This window comes from Gigantopelta aegis, chromosome 6, assembly GCF_016097555.1.
Source record: "Gigantopelta aegis isolate Gae_Host chromosome 6, Gae_host_genome, whole genome shotgun sequence".
NCBI classification, from domain to species: Eukaryota; Metazoa; Mollusca; class Gastropoda; order Neomphalida; family Peltospiridae; genus Gigantopelta; species Gigantopelta aegis.
In genome coordinates, this window is record NC_054704.1 from 50,377,500 (window position 1) to 50,390,711 (window position 13,212).

The 13,212-nt window shown below is 35.0% G+C and overlaps 1 protein-coding gene across 4 annotated transcripts in view; it reads right to left on the bottom strand.

Moving 5' to 3' along the window:
- Positions 1-468: 468 nt before the first annotated feature.
- Positions 469-13,212, bottom strand: part of LOC121375097 (microtubule-associated serine/threonine-protein kinase 2-like) — a 170,075-nt gene continuing 157,331 nt past the window's right edge. For all 4 annotated transcript variants that reach the window (XM_041502334.1, XM_041502333.1, XM_041502335.1 and 1 more), the window contains 4 exons: positions 12,438-12,598; positions 11,908-12,036; positions 10,989-11,203; positions 469-9,511 (listed from right to left, as the gene is read on the bottom strand). In XM_041502334.1, coding sequence (XP_041358268.1) covers positions 8,576-9,511; positions 10,989-11,203; positions 11,908-12,036; positions 12,438-12,598 — 1,441 coding nt within the window. In that variant the 3' untranslated portion in view covers positions 469-8,575. The remainder of the gene's footprint in view (positions 9,512-10,988; positions 11,204-11,907; positions 12,037-12,437; positions 12,599-13,212) is intronic.

The window sequence follows — 13,212 nt, forward strand, 5'->3', positions numbered from 1 at the left end:
ATTAACAAAATAAAAATGAGTGCGAATTGAAACATGGGGCGAATTGAAACATGGGGCGAAACAACTTGGTTAGAGGTACGAATCAACCCCGTTCAAAATGACTCGGGTGAACTAGTAATAAGGGCGAAACGACCTGTTACCAGAGAAAACCCAGTCGCCACTTCATGGGCTACTCTTTTCGATTAGCAGCAAGGGATCTTTTATATGCATCATCCCACAGACAGGATAACACATACCACAGCCTTTGTTATACCAGTCATGGTGCATGGGCAAGAGCGAGAAATAGCCCAATGGGCCCACCGACGTGGATCGATCGCAGACCGACCACGCATCAAGCGAATGCTTTACCACTGGGCTACGTCCCGGTGTGGTGTGGCATCCCAGTTTTAGCATTAGACCTAAATCCTGGTAAAAGATTCCACAGATATGCACATACATGTAACTTATGAACAAACAACAACACAGGTATTGAAGAACAGAAGACTTTTTTCTTTTTTTTAACAGAGAATGCAACAGAACATGATGATGGTAGCTGGGGGTTCAATGAGAAATACAGATGTGATAATAGACAATTCTCAACATCATATGTACATTTAAATCAAAATGACTTTTTATGTTGTAGCATTTTGCATTATTTCAATGCAGTAAATTAGTACTTTGGCAACACAAAATTATAAATCTGCGCAGTTTTAAGAAGACAAAAGTTATCTTAAAGATCCAATGGTTTTTATTGCCTTTGTTTTGTTGAAAAATAGAAAACAAAAACTCTTCTATTTTTTTTGGTCATCTAGGATGAAGAATAAATTTGGTTTTATACATACATCAGTAAAAAATATGAAAGTTTGTTATGTGGAAATTGCATAACATATCTGTTACAAATCATCTGAACACAGAACATGCTATAAATTCGATGAAAAAAGTACTAGTAGTTCTGTTTAGGATAGAGGTGGACAAATTTTGTTCTGTTTAGGAAAAAGGTGGACAAATTTTATTATTTTTTTCGATTAATCAAGTGAAAAAAATTTACAGGTTTTTCATAATTAAGTACATGCCTTGTAAATATAGTTGTTTTGGGGTTTTTTGGAGGGGGGGGGGGGGGGGGGGGGGCAAAATAATTCTTGCAACATTCAAATAGCAGTATGCTACTAAAACTTACATTACGAAGTACACAATGTTTATATCCACAAGAATATACCAAAATGTTGAACAAGATACTGACAACAGAGTGATCTGTTAACATATTTGCAAATCATGATTTGTAGTAAGAAACTGTTGGCATCGGCATTGGGACTGACTGATACACACAGAATAACGTAGTTTAATTAATGTAATTTCATCTACTAATAAGCAGCAATATTTTATCCATTACTGGTTGACACAGATGTAGAGATGCAATTTGTTCAGAACACCAACAATGATTTAAATGTTTCTATTACATAGTACTACTTCCTTTTTATCAATACAAGTTAGCAATCTTCATTTCTTTCTCTCAAAATACAAATATGTGGTCAATTATGTTTGATATAACATGGTAAATAACAAATATCATTAATGAGCAAGGCTAATGGGGGGGAAAAAAAAGAGAGTATATTTGGCAATATAACGGTATGCCTTGGATGCAATTTGGTGTTAAAAGTTTGTTTTGTTTAACGACACCACTAAAGCACATTGATCAATTTGGTGTAATGTCAACAGCGAACTTTGGATGCTGCAGGGATTTAAGTTCAAACAGCATTCATTTTTTGTTTCTAATAAGAAACACATTCCTAACTGTAATGCCAACATACAGATCATGAAAGAGTTGAAAACCAGCAGATACGACAATCAGCTGAGGCTACACAGACTGCAGAAAAACTGGAACATTTCATTACATACTAAACAAACAGCAACCCCCCACTATTATTTAGTACATCCACTATTTATATCTGTAGCATTTTAGTAAAGCATTTTACAAAGTCACAGGCAGTTATCTCTTTTTCCTTTTTTTTCACCAAAGTACTGCATTCCTATACACTTCATATGTGTTGGTTTTTTAAGCTTTATAAAAGTATTAAATGTTGTTGTCACCAGTTTAATGATAAAATTACCACAGGATTTGTAACGTTCAGCTTAATAATTTTATTAAATGCCTTACCTTTATATACATGTAACTAATCACTTTAAAAATCTAAACTTAAGAAAACTATTAACCCACCCATGTAATTAACAAATTAAGATTCTTTATTGTAAATTTTCCAATTTTTTTAAATAATTATTTAATGAACAAGTTATTTTTTCCTTCATGCATTAACCTGATTTATAAATAGCATTGCAAATAACAAGGCTAGCTCTGGCACTTTGCCAAATTTGCCAACTGCGAATTTTATTTAAATCTGGCAAATAATTTCAAATACTAATTGACATTTTGTTAAAAAATAACTGGGTTTCTGTAATTTTTGAAGTTCAATAGGCAATTTGGCAAAATGTTCTAACCCAGAGCTAGCCTTAAATAAATATTCAATAGGACCTTTAACAGTTAATGCAAGATATCAGCAATATCATGTTATTGGTGTTTAACTGAGCTATCTATCCAGAGACACATCACACAATAATACTGAACTGTACAGAACGACATCGTTCATGTTTATCAAAGGAAACTTCATTTACAAGTAAAAAGAAACACAATTGGCAGTGACAACAGTAATCATGTAACATATCAACAGGTAGGCAGTTGTAAGCAATAATTAATTTTTGCTCAATTACCAGCTTACAAATTATGACCTATTTTTTAAGTGGCTTTGCCCGACAGGAGACGGACAACCAAATGTTGCTACATACAAACTCGCCATTAAATCCATTATTTTTTTCCATATCATGTAAAAAAAACATAATGAAGAAGCAATTAAAAAATGTTTAGTTTTTTTTGTTTTTTTTTAAATGATTACCATAGATATGACTGAATGATCAACTATCATTAGCTGTCTAGGGACCAGTCTACTAGAAGTACGTCATTGTTGTCATAATTTGTAAACTGGTATTAAAGACGCACTTTGCAATGACTGACAATTTGAAAAACTGGGTTAGACGCAGTACATGTATTATATAAAAAAAGTAAATGAATTTTAAGATTTCTATTGGCTTTGGGTTTTTCATAAGTAAAGTATTTTACATTAATTAAGCTAGTTTTGGTAATCCTATTACTGTAACAGTTGTTGTTTTTTTCAAAGTATTTAAATCTACTTTTTTTTCTTCTAGGTAAATAAATAAAAATTATTAAAAAAATATAATTTTCTTAAAGTAAAAAGAAAGATGTAAATAAAAGTTGTCAGAGAAACCATATTTTGACATGACACAATATGACAATCGCCATCAAAATAACTCGTATAAAGTAAACCAAACTGATCTTTGGCAACATATACAATCCATATATATTCAGTGCATCTATGCAACTCCAGTACTGCATTATACTGGTGAAGTGTAATTTTCTCTTCAACATATGAAAATATTTACAAAATATCACTTTCAATATTTTCCAGAATGCTAAACTCGTTTTAAAAAATATATTCCAAATGTGGAATACTGTTACATACATGTATATCACAAGACAAGACACACTAACAAACTCCATTAATATGTACAGTACGGCATCATGTTACAGACAACCAATATGCAAAAATGGACTATTATGCTATGAGCAGTAAAAGACATGTTTTATCACAAATTCACAGTATTACCAGTTTTCATTACAACATAATGTCATCCCCACTGGTCCAGCCGTAGCTATGGGAGTTTGTTTATTTCTCTATGAAAGTCAATATTACTTCGTTAGGGAATGTCATATCTGACGACATCATTTTATATTAAGTTAGTCTTATTACTGTTTATGGACCAAAAATAATTACAAATAAAGTATGCACTTTTAACAGTATTATTAATAAGTGTGTTTGAAATTTAATTATAAGGATTGTCCCTTATTTCTTTTATGTTCATCTGGGTATCAACAAAACAAATGACCCCCAAACTTATGTGTGAATGGCTTCGCCGATTCACAGTTTGCAGATGACTTTTTTGCTCATACCCAGACGAACATAAAAGAAATAACAGACAATCCTTAAATATATACTGCACAGAATAATGTCATTTTAAGTACCATAAAGATATTTTGACCTCTTTGTCACATCTCATTTGGATTATTTATGTTTCTGAGGCTTATTGGCGCAATTTTACACATTAGTTTATTTCTTTACCATAATTTGGAAACACTCCCTTTTGTTTTTAACATTCTAAAGTCATACAAATTTGTTAACAGGATGAGCTACACGAGTGAATTTCAGTTGATCTTTTTATCGTCCTCCCTTTATTTATCTTATTCAGTGACATACATGGACAGCATTTAATTTATCTTCTTCAGTGACATACATGGACAGCATTTAATTTGTTTTCATTTTATTTACATATTAATTATGTATGTAAGAATCAAGATGGTTTTGTTATACAAGTAGATGGTTTCGCTGGATGACAACACTCCTTTATATTATTTACATAAACACATTTGGAAATAATTTGTTTACTTAAACAATCTTAAATTCAGGGCCATAATGGCTGGGGTGGGGGCAGGGGCCGCTGCTCCTCTAGACAAATACAAATACAAAAGTGACCTTTTTAGTTTACGAATGTTCTTTTCATCTAGCTTGAGATCCAGTATTGCTGTGCACCAATTTTTGGTTTTACTGCCACCACAACCCCCTCACCCCCCATTATTTTAGACTACCTGTAGGTATGGCCCTGAATCTGATTGGCTATTTGATAATACTTTTTCTATGTATACAAAAAATGGCAACCAAAAATGAGTGAAGTTTAAAAATATCAAATGGTTATGGATCCACCATTTACTCATACAGGTTACATAACACAGTTTTAACAAATGACAACAAACCAATATATATATATATATAGGTAGGTCATTTACAGCACAATACGTAACATGACATGTATGTGAATGCATATAGCTTGAAACAAGTGCTTTGAATTTGTTATTTTTTATTTAGATCAAATTTAACCAAGACAAAAAAAATTATAAAAAATTATCAACAGAATGAAAAAATTGTACAGACTCATATTTCATACAAAAATTTATGAGAAAATACATCTTGAGAAAGCTGTATCACGAAAATAGCTTCCAGTTCAAATTTTTACAAATAGCAAAGCAATCAATTATGCAACCTATAGTACAGACTTAATACATTTGGTTTAACTATATGGAACAAATGGCTTGAATACATCAAAATACATGCAATGAAAGACATATTTTATGAAGCAAAGCACATTATATCGTGACTTTGATTTAATAAATATTTATGATTAAAATTAGAAATTACATGAAAGGTGAGTCCTATAATTAGATTTTTTATCTATAATTAATTATAATTATAATCTATAATTAGATTAGTTTTTGTAAATCATTTAAATTTTATGTTATCCCAAAATAATTTATTTGAACTTTCAATATTAATTAAAACTATTTATAAAACACAACAAAACCATAAATTCATTAATTTTACTGTAATGAACTTGACTTGAAGTTGACAACCTTGATATTTACACATTAAAAAACCCCAAAGAAACATTTTTAAACAAAATTAAACATACATGCATAGCGAAAGACTCAAGCCTTACAAAAATAGACTTTTACTTTCTAATGAGAAACTGTTTCCAGTCTGCACTATTATTCATACTTACAATTATAACAGTTAGAATATAAAACTCAGGTATGATTGTGGTGTATTCATTTTTTACATGGGAATATATGATCAAGATAAATGTCAGCAATGTGATAGTGTTCGAACTGAAAGTTGAATAACATGACATTACATCCTACTGAACATAGTTCAAAATGGCAATGAATAAATGAAATAGAATGAAAAGACTAGCAAGCGCACAAACAGCACAACACACGCACGCCTAAGCACATGCACGCATGCTCACATACGCACACACACACACACACGCACAAACACACTTGCTGAACTATCTGTACAAATCTCCTGAATAAGTATCACAGCCTTAGTGAAATATAAGATGTAGTACGATGCCTCTTCTTCTTGGTGTCTCCACTAAAAAAAACCCAACAAAAACCCCATGACATGCTCCATTCTTATAGATCTGTGTATAGTTAATATTGAGAAATTCTCATGTTTAACTTAATAAATGTGCACAAGATTTTTGTCAAAAACATTGTCAACAGTGATTCAGGTGATGGTTTTATTTTGGTCAAAATTAATGTTCACTACATTTAATTTGGCTTTTTAGTGATATACAATACTTATTGTTCCCTGAAAAAAACCTTTAAAATAAATGATATATACATTTTTAGGGATACTTTCCAAACATTCCTACAAGTACATGCAAGTTACAATTCATTTGGCTCTGATGAAAAGACAAACCATGCACTGAGATTGCTATAAGTAAGCTATTTTATACACATTCATTTCTGCATGTTTTTCACACATGAAAATTACATTTTACATAAATTTATGGAAAATTGTGCAGGATTGTGAAAAATAAAGAATTACTGAGAACTGTTTATTAATTAATTTAAAGAACATCTTTTTGTGGATTGCTAAAATCTGGAATTCCAGAAACATCTGAAGGATTTTCATGTCTCAGTTTTTTGGTTGTTTGGGAAGAAACCTACAATTTCAGTGAATGCTTATCAAATCTTTGCCCAATAATTGTAATGAATTCAACAGTTCACTATCGGGAGTACATGTTCATGGCCACTCACAAAGTCTCTTTTAAAGTCCGCATTAAAAATATATAAAAACTAAGTAACTCTTCAACTCTTGTGCATAAACTACATGTATCTTCAGGTATCACCCTCTTCAGTACTTGATCAAATTTGTAGCAAATGTAATTTTTTCTTCTTCATTTTCACGCTCAGCTTTTGGTACAAAATTTAAAGCAATATTAATACATAACTCACAAATATGCACAAATTTGACATGTCTTTTGAAAGCTAAAGAAAGAAAGAAAACCAAAGAACTGTGTGATTCAAAATGAGCACTTTTCAAAAACAACAAAATTGTAAAAGCAGAACATTTGGTTAAAAGAATTATGTGGCTTAGAAAAAAAAAAATAATAACTTGAAAAGAATGTGCATAAAGAACATTAATTCATGTGTTAAGACAGCACCCAATCATTCTTTACATCAATCTGTTAGTATTGAGCAAAATAACACAGGTACAGTTTATCTCCTCTAACTGCCAAACTGATCTGAGATCAACAGCTGCATTCAGTATTTCCACGAATAATAAAATGGATCACATAATGCCATATCCGTCAGTCAGGAACAATCACCAAGTGAAAACAACCATTCAAGTAGCCCTTTGTCACAAAACCATGGTAACACGAGACACAAATACCAGTTGTGTAGCCTTTAGTTGCAAAACTTTGTAACACAAGTTAACAAGACCAATCTTGTAGCTTTCAGTCACTTAACGACTTTTGCAAACAAACCCATTCATTAAGACCAATATCGTAAATTTTAGTCACAAACCTATGTCAACAGAATTCCACAAGACCGGCCTTGTAACTTTCCACGAGATCTACATTGTACCCTTTAGTCATAAATCTATGTCAACACACTTCCACAAAACAAATTTTGTAACTTTCAGTCATTAAATCATGCTGACACCATTCCACAAAACAATGCTTGTAACTTTCGGTCATTAAATCATGCTTGACACAATTCCACAAAACAATTCTTGTAACTTTCGGTCATTAAATCATGCTGACACAATTCCACAAGACAAATCTCCTAACTTCCAGTCATTAAATCATGTTAACACAACTTCTTGTAGCCTTTTATTCACAAACTCATGTCAACACAATTCCATGAAACAAATCTTACAGCATTGAGCCACTGAATCATGTTAACACAATCAGACGAAACCAGCCTCCCAGACTTCATTCACAAAACCTTGTGGACCCAACTGCTGAAGACCAATCTTGTAGTTGTCAATCATTAAATCATGTTAACACAATGCCACGAGACCATCTTGTAGTCTTCCAGTTTACGACTGCCCCAGCAGGAGATGTCCTTTGTACACGACGATCAAATCCAGATATTAACGCTAACAGTGGATATAGAATTTCTGATTCATAGAATATGAAATAATCTTTGTCATTGTCTTGCTATGCTTTCGACTTCACTGCTTAACTTGTAGTGAACTGCACAGTTTCATGTTGCATCTACACACCTGTTGTGTCACTGCCTGACTAATAGTGAATCACCAGCAGCTGCTTAGATGCCACAAAAGATCTTCATCCATCATTAATATCGGTATTTAAAATATCATTACATTATAACATATTAGAAATCTATTACCATCTCAACACATGAAATGAAACATTACCAAATGGCAAACACTGTATTTGATTGGAGTCGGGAACATCCTGACATTAAATCTGTGAGAATCTTCTGCTTGGAATGTACACCCAATTCAAAGCAAGACGATCCTTAAAATAGCCTCAACAGTTTCTAGATTTCAGTTCAAACAATAAATATTCTTCACCAACAGCTCACAAAGTTCAACTTTTACAAGTCCATGGAAGCCTTCTTTTCCTGAAGAGAAGCCTTTCTCTGGACTGGTAATTTCTCAGCAGAACTTGGATGAAGTCTGTCCGGCGAAACCGCTCTGCGCATCATGGGAGAACTGGGATCGGCACCCTTCGCCCTCGACCCGTTGGTTGGCGCGAGGTTCTGACCAGCACTTGTCGGGTTCAGATAGGCTGGGATTGTCTGCTGGGGCATGCTGGAGCTGCCCACCTGATGGCTCTGAACGCACGCCAGGGGGCTGGGGCTGCGCGCCGGCGACGAGGCCAGCGGGGATGGGGAGGGCGTCCTGGCAAGAGGCGAGAGCGGGATGTTGTGAACAGACTTCCTTCGATGTGGCGACTTCAGACTTTGAGATTTCTTGTGTTTGACGACGTGCAGCGAGCTGGGTCGGCCGAGGTGAGCGGGGCCGGCGGGCGAGTTGGGCGTGCTCGAGCTGGGAGAGCTGCTGGTTGAGCTCATGTTGAGGGACGAGTCCAGGGACCAGTGTCCGGACATGGGCGGAGACTTCCCCGACTTGCTGGACGCCGGGGTGCCCTCGCTCGACGAGAACGATCGACTGAAGTGACAGAAGGATCGCGAGCTGGCTGGAGACGACGGCAACACGTGCTCGGCTTTCTTTGTGCTTAGACGACGGAACAACGAGCGACCTTTCTTCTTCTCCGTTACCTTCTCCTTCTGCTGACGTTTCCGAATTGCCCGGCGAGCCATCTTGCCTGGGTTGGTCGTCTTCCTCCGCGTGCCTGTGCGGATCGATGTGCTCTCTATGGGCACACACTTAATGCTGATCACGTTGCCTGTCATCAGGTGCACAACCTGCGTGTGAAGCAGGCTCTGAACAGATTCCTCATTGATGTGAGTGATCAGGTCACCCGGGCGAAGACCCGACTCAAACGCTGGACTGTTCTGCTGAACATCCTGAAATATGTAACAGAAATTATTAATTAAACATGCCTTCAGTTAAGTTATAGGAAACAATAACAAACAAACAGTAACAAGAAATTGTAATAAATTAAAATTAATAATTTAAATGTCTAATACATTTTTAGCCTTATTTAACAATAATTATATTAATAATAATATTGCAATTCACAATACATAACAAAAATAATAATCCATCATAACTGAGATTACAAACATAATACAGTACTAAAAAAGACAAAAAACCCCCAAAAGAACACTGTTAACAAAAAGTGACAATAGAATTTGAGGCCTGGACACATTTGTGCCCCTTTTCCTCAGATTAAACCTTACACTGATTATAAGTTCCATGCTAATAGTTAATGTCAGTCTTGTTTTACATACTCTGTATCACTGTTAGTACACATCTGGCCCACACTCTAGAGTGGTAATCTAATCTCGTGTAGTTGCAGATACATATTTTCCTTAAAAATTAAACTAGAGAAGTCTATATTTCAGTCTGCAACTCACTGTAGTAACTTGATAATTTACACTCCTATCTTAATCTGAGATCAAACAAAATCCCCATGAACAAACAATTTGATTTTAACTACAACAGATAAAAAGGTGGGGAAACTGTGTGTGTGTGTGTGTGTGTGTGTGTATGTATGATATATATGTTTGGTGTATGTGTGTGGTGTGTGTATATGTGTGTGCGTGCGTGATGTATACATGTATGTATGGCAGGGCTTCTAGATTATGGTAGCCCCACTCCCATGGCTAGTGATATTCAATATTGGCCTAGTAAATTTAAAAAAAAAAAAATTGGTGTGTGTGTGTGTGTGTCAAATGTTGCACTTTTGTCTATTTTGTAAATGTGAATATTCTGCCCCCACCCCAACCCCCCAATGTTAGCGTTTTTAAGCTTTGTCTCGCTCTTTAGGTGACATATCTGACTATTACTATTATTTAGTAAAATTGTATTAACTTAAAGTAAAGTAGGCCTAGTGAATTTTTTATCGTGGCTAGTACACTTGTTAAATTACTGATCCCATGGCTAGTGGATTTTATAAAAATTCTAGAAGCCTGTGTATGTGTCTGTGTGTGTGTCTGTGTGTGTGTGTCTGTGTATGTGTGTCTGTGTGTGTGTCTGGTGTGTGTATGTGTCTGTGTATGTGTGTTCTAGAAGCCTGTGTATGGTGTGTGTATGTGTCTGTGTGTGTGTGTGTGTGTCTCTGTGTGTGTGTGTCTGTGTGTGTGTGTCTGTGTATGTGTGTCTGTGTGTGTGTCTGTGTATGGTGTGTGTATGTGTCTGTATATGTGTGTTCTAGAAGCCTGTGTATGGTGGGTGTGTGTATGTGTCTGTGTGTGTGTGTGTGTCTGTGTGTGTGTGTGTGTGTGTCTGTGTGTGTGTATGTGTCTGTGTGTATGTGTCTGTGTGTGTGTGTGTGTGTGTCTGTGTGTGTGTGTGTGTATGTGTGTGTGGACCACTTACAGTAATAATATGCTGGATCGTGTACACATCTGTATCACCGATGTAGACTCTGACGGACTGGAAACTGAACCCGAACCCACACGCTCCTCTCTTGACAACGATCGGTGGCTTCAAGCTGCAGGCCAGACTTGAACTACGGTTGGGAGAGCCGTCGCGTGAACTCGTGCTCGACACAGAGCCAACAGGTGATCGCATTTTGGCAGGAATGCTGAATTCTGAAAGAAACATAACATATCTTTTATTTAACTACAAAATCTAATTATTCTAATATATAAAAATAACAATTTGAAATTTTTACCTCCATCCATTTTAACCCACAATATGCCAATAACTTTTATCCTGCATTCACACTTACTATTAACAAAATATGATAACCAGAGTAATATTATGCTAGTAGCAAGACTTTGAAATATACAGGGGGGGAATTGGTGAACTGTAAAACAAGAGAAAATCTAAAGGAGTCCTGGAAATTCTTTAAATCCTAGGTTAAAATCTGTGCCATCCGACACATTTTGGAGGAAAGGACAATTAAAATGTGAGGAAACGCAATGTTCCACGAGAGGAAAACAGACGATCCGAGGAGAATTCCCATCCTTGAATATATTTTAAACTGCATAATTATTTTTTGATATCTTCAATTTCAATTTTGTAATTGGAAATAAAGTTTTGTTGTGGTAAACATAAAAAGAAAAAATACTTAATGACACCCCAGCACACAAAATAAAAAAATACATATACTATTGGGTGTCACAAATGAAAATTATTATTTACATTCAAATAAAAAACTGCACAGATATTTTACTTCTGACTACTGCTTCTGGTGAATACATACATAAGTTTGAAAATACAACTACATAAAAATATTTGAACATGGAGTATAATTGAGCTATAATGGTGCTATATGTGTGTGTAAATTTACCGCCAGACTGCAGCAGCATAGACAAGGCTGTGGCAGAATGGGATTTCTGCATGTTGGGCAACTTCTCAGAGAACTTCTTCACCTCCATGTCATCGGCCTTCTCTTTAACTTCATCCACTGGGGACAGTTCTGAAGAAACAACATTTACAATTATTTAAAATACTGTCAATTGTATTGTCAGAGAAAAAAAAAAACCCAAGTACCGGTATTGATAAAATGATCACAGTTCTGAAATTAAGAAATAGGACAAAATACATTTCTGCCACAGAATTAATGAAAATAATAAAATATTAATTTTACAACACAATATAAAACTTATTTTAGACCATGATAATCATCTTGCAACTGGAATATTTTAAATGTTACTGAAGGTCTGCAACAGAATTAAATCTGGTACTGCCAGACACTAAAACACAATTGAATCAAGACTCCTTTAATCCAAAAACACATCAGAATTAGGTCTGGGTCTGGAGAGTATGGTACCTAACGATAAATAAAAAAAAAACCTAACAAACTTTGTTATTATCTACCTTTGGAACTTGATGACGTGCGTTCTTCCTCTGATGAAATAGCCAAGCGAGGGATGATGTTTTTGAGCTGTGGTTTGGAGCGTGTCACTTGCGGAGAACCGCAGGAATCACTGTCAGTCTGGGAGGAGTCCGAGATACTCAGGTCACGTGAGCGTGGTGTGCTTGAAAAACACAAAACACCATGACATTAGCTCAATTGGTCCAAATGGAATATTAACTATGTAAAAAAAATACTGATAAAGATCACCAAACATAAAAGGTCTGGCTGTATCCAAATTTGTACACTAAGGAAGGGACAAAAACTGTACACAGCTTCAGATTAACAATAGACTGAAGCCACTGGCAGATCCAGAGGAGGGTCACAGCATCCTATGACCCCACCTTTGACTGTTTGAAGTGCACTTTAAAAAAAATTCATTATCAGGGCTCACCCTGTCCATTGCCAAATTTAGTTTTTGGCTAATAAAATATTCCTTAAATTAACCACATTTTAATAATTTTCAAGGAAATTCTCATCATATGTAAAAATTGGATAAACCAAAAGTTGTTCCAGTGAGCCCTGCATTATCCACAATATACAACACTATAAATTACCCTGAAAATGCATGCATAAGTATCTTTGTGTAAAAAAAATTCTGAAGAACATACCCCCAAACCTCCCTACAGATCATTTGCTTTCGGAAAACTAAAATATTCCCTTTTTAAAATTTTGTGAACCCCCTTTACAAAATCCTGGATCTGCACCTGAAAGCTATGCAGATTGTAGACAGTCTTA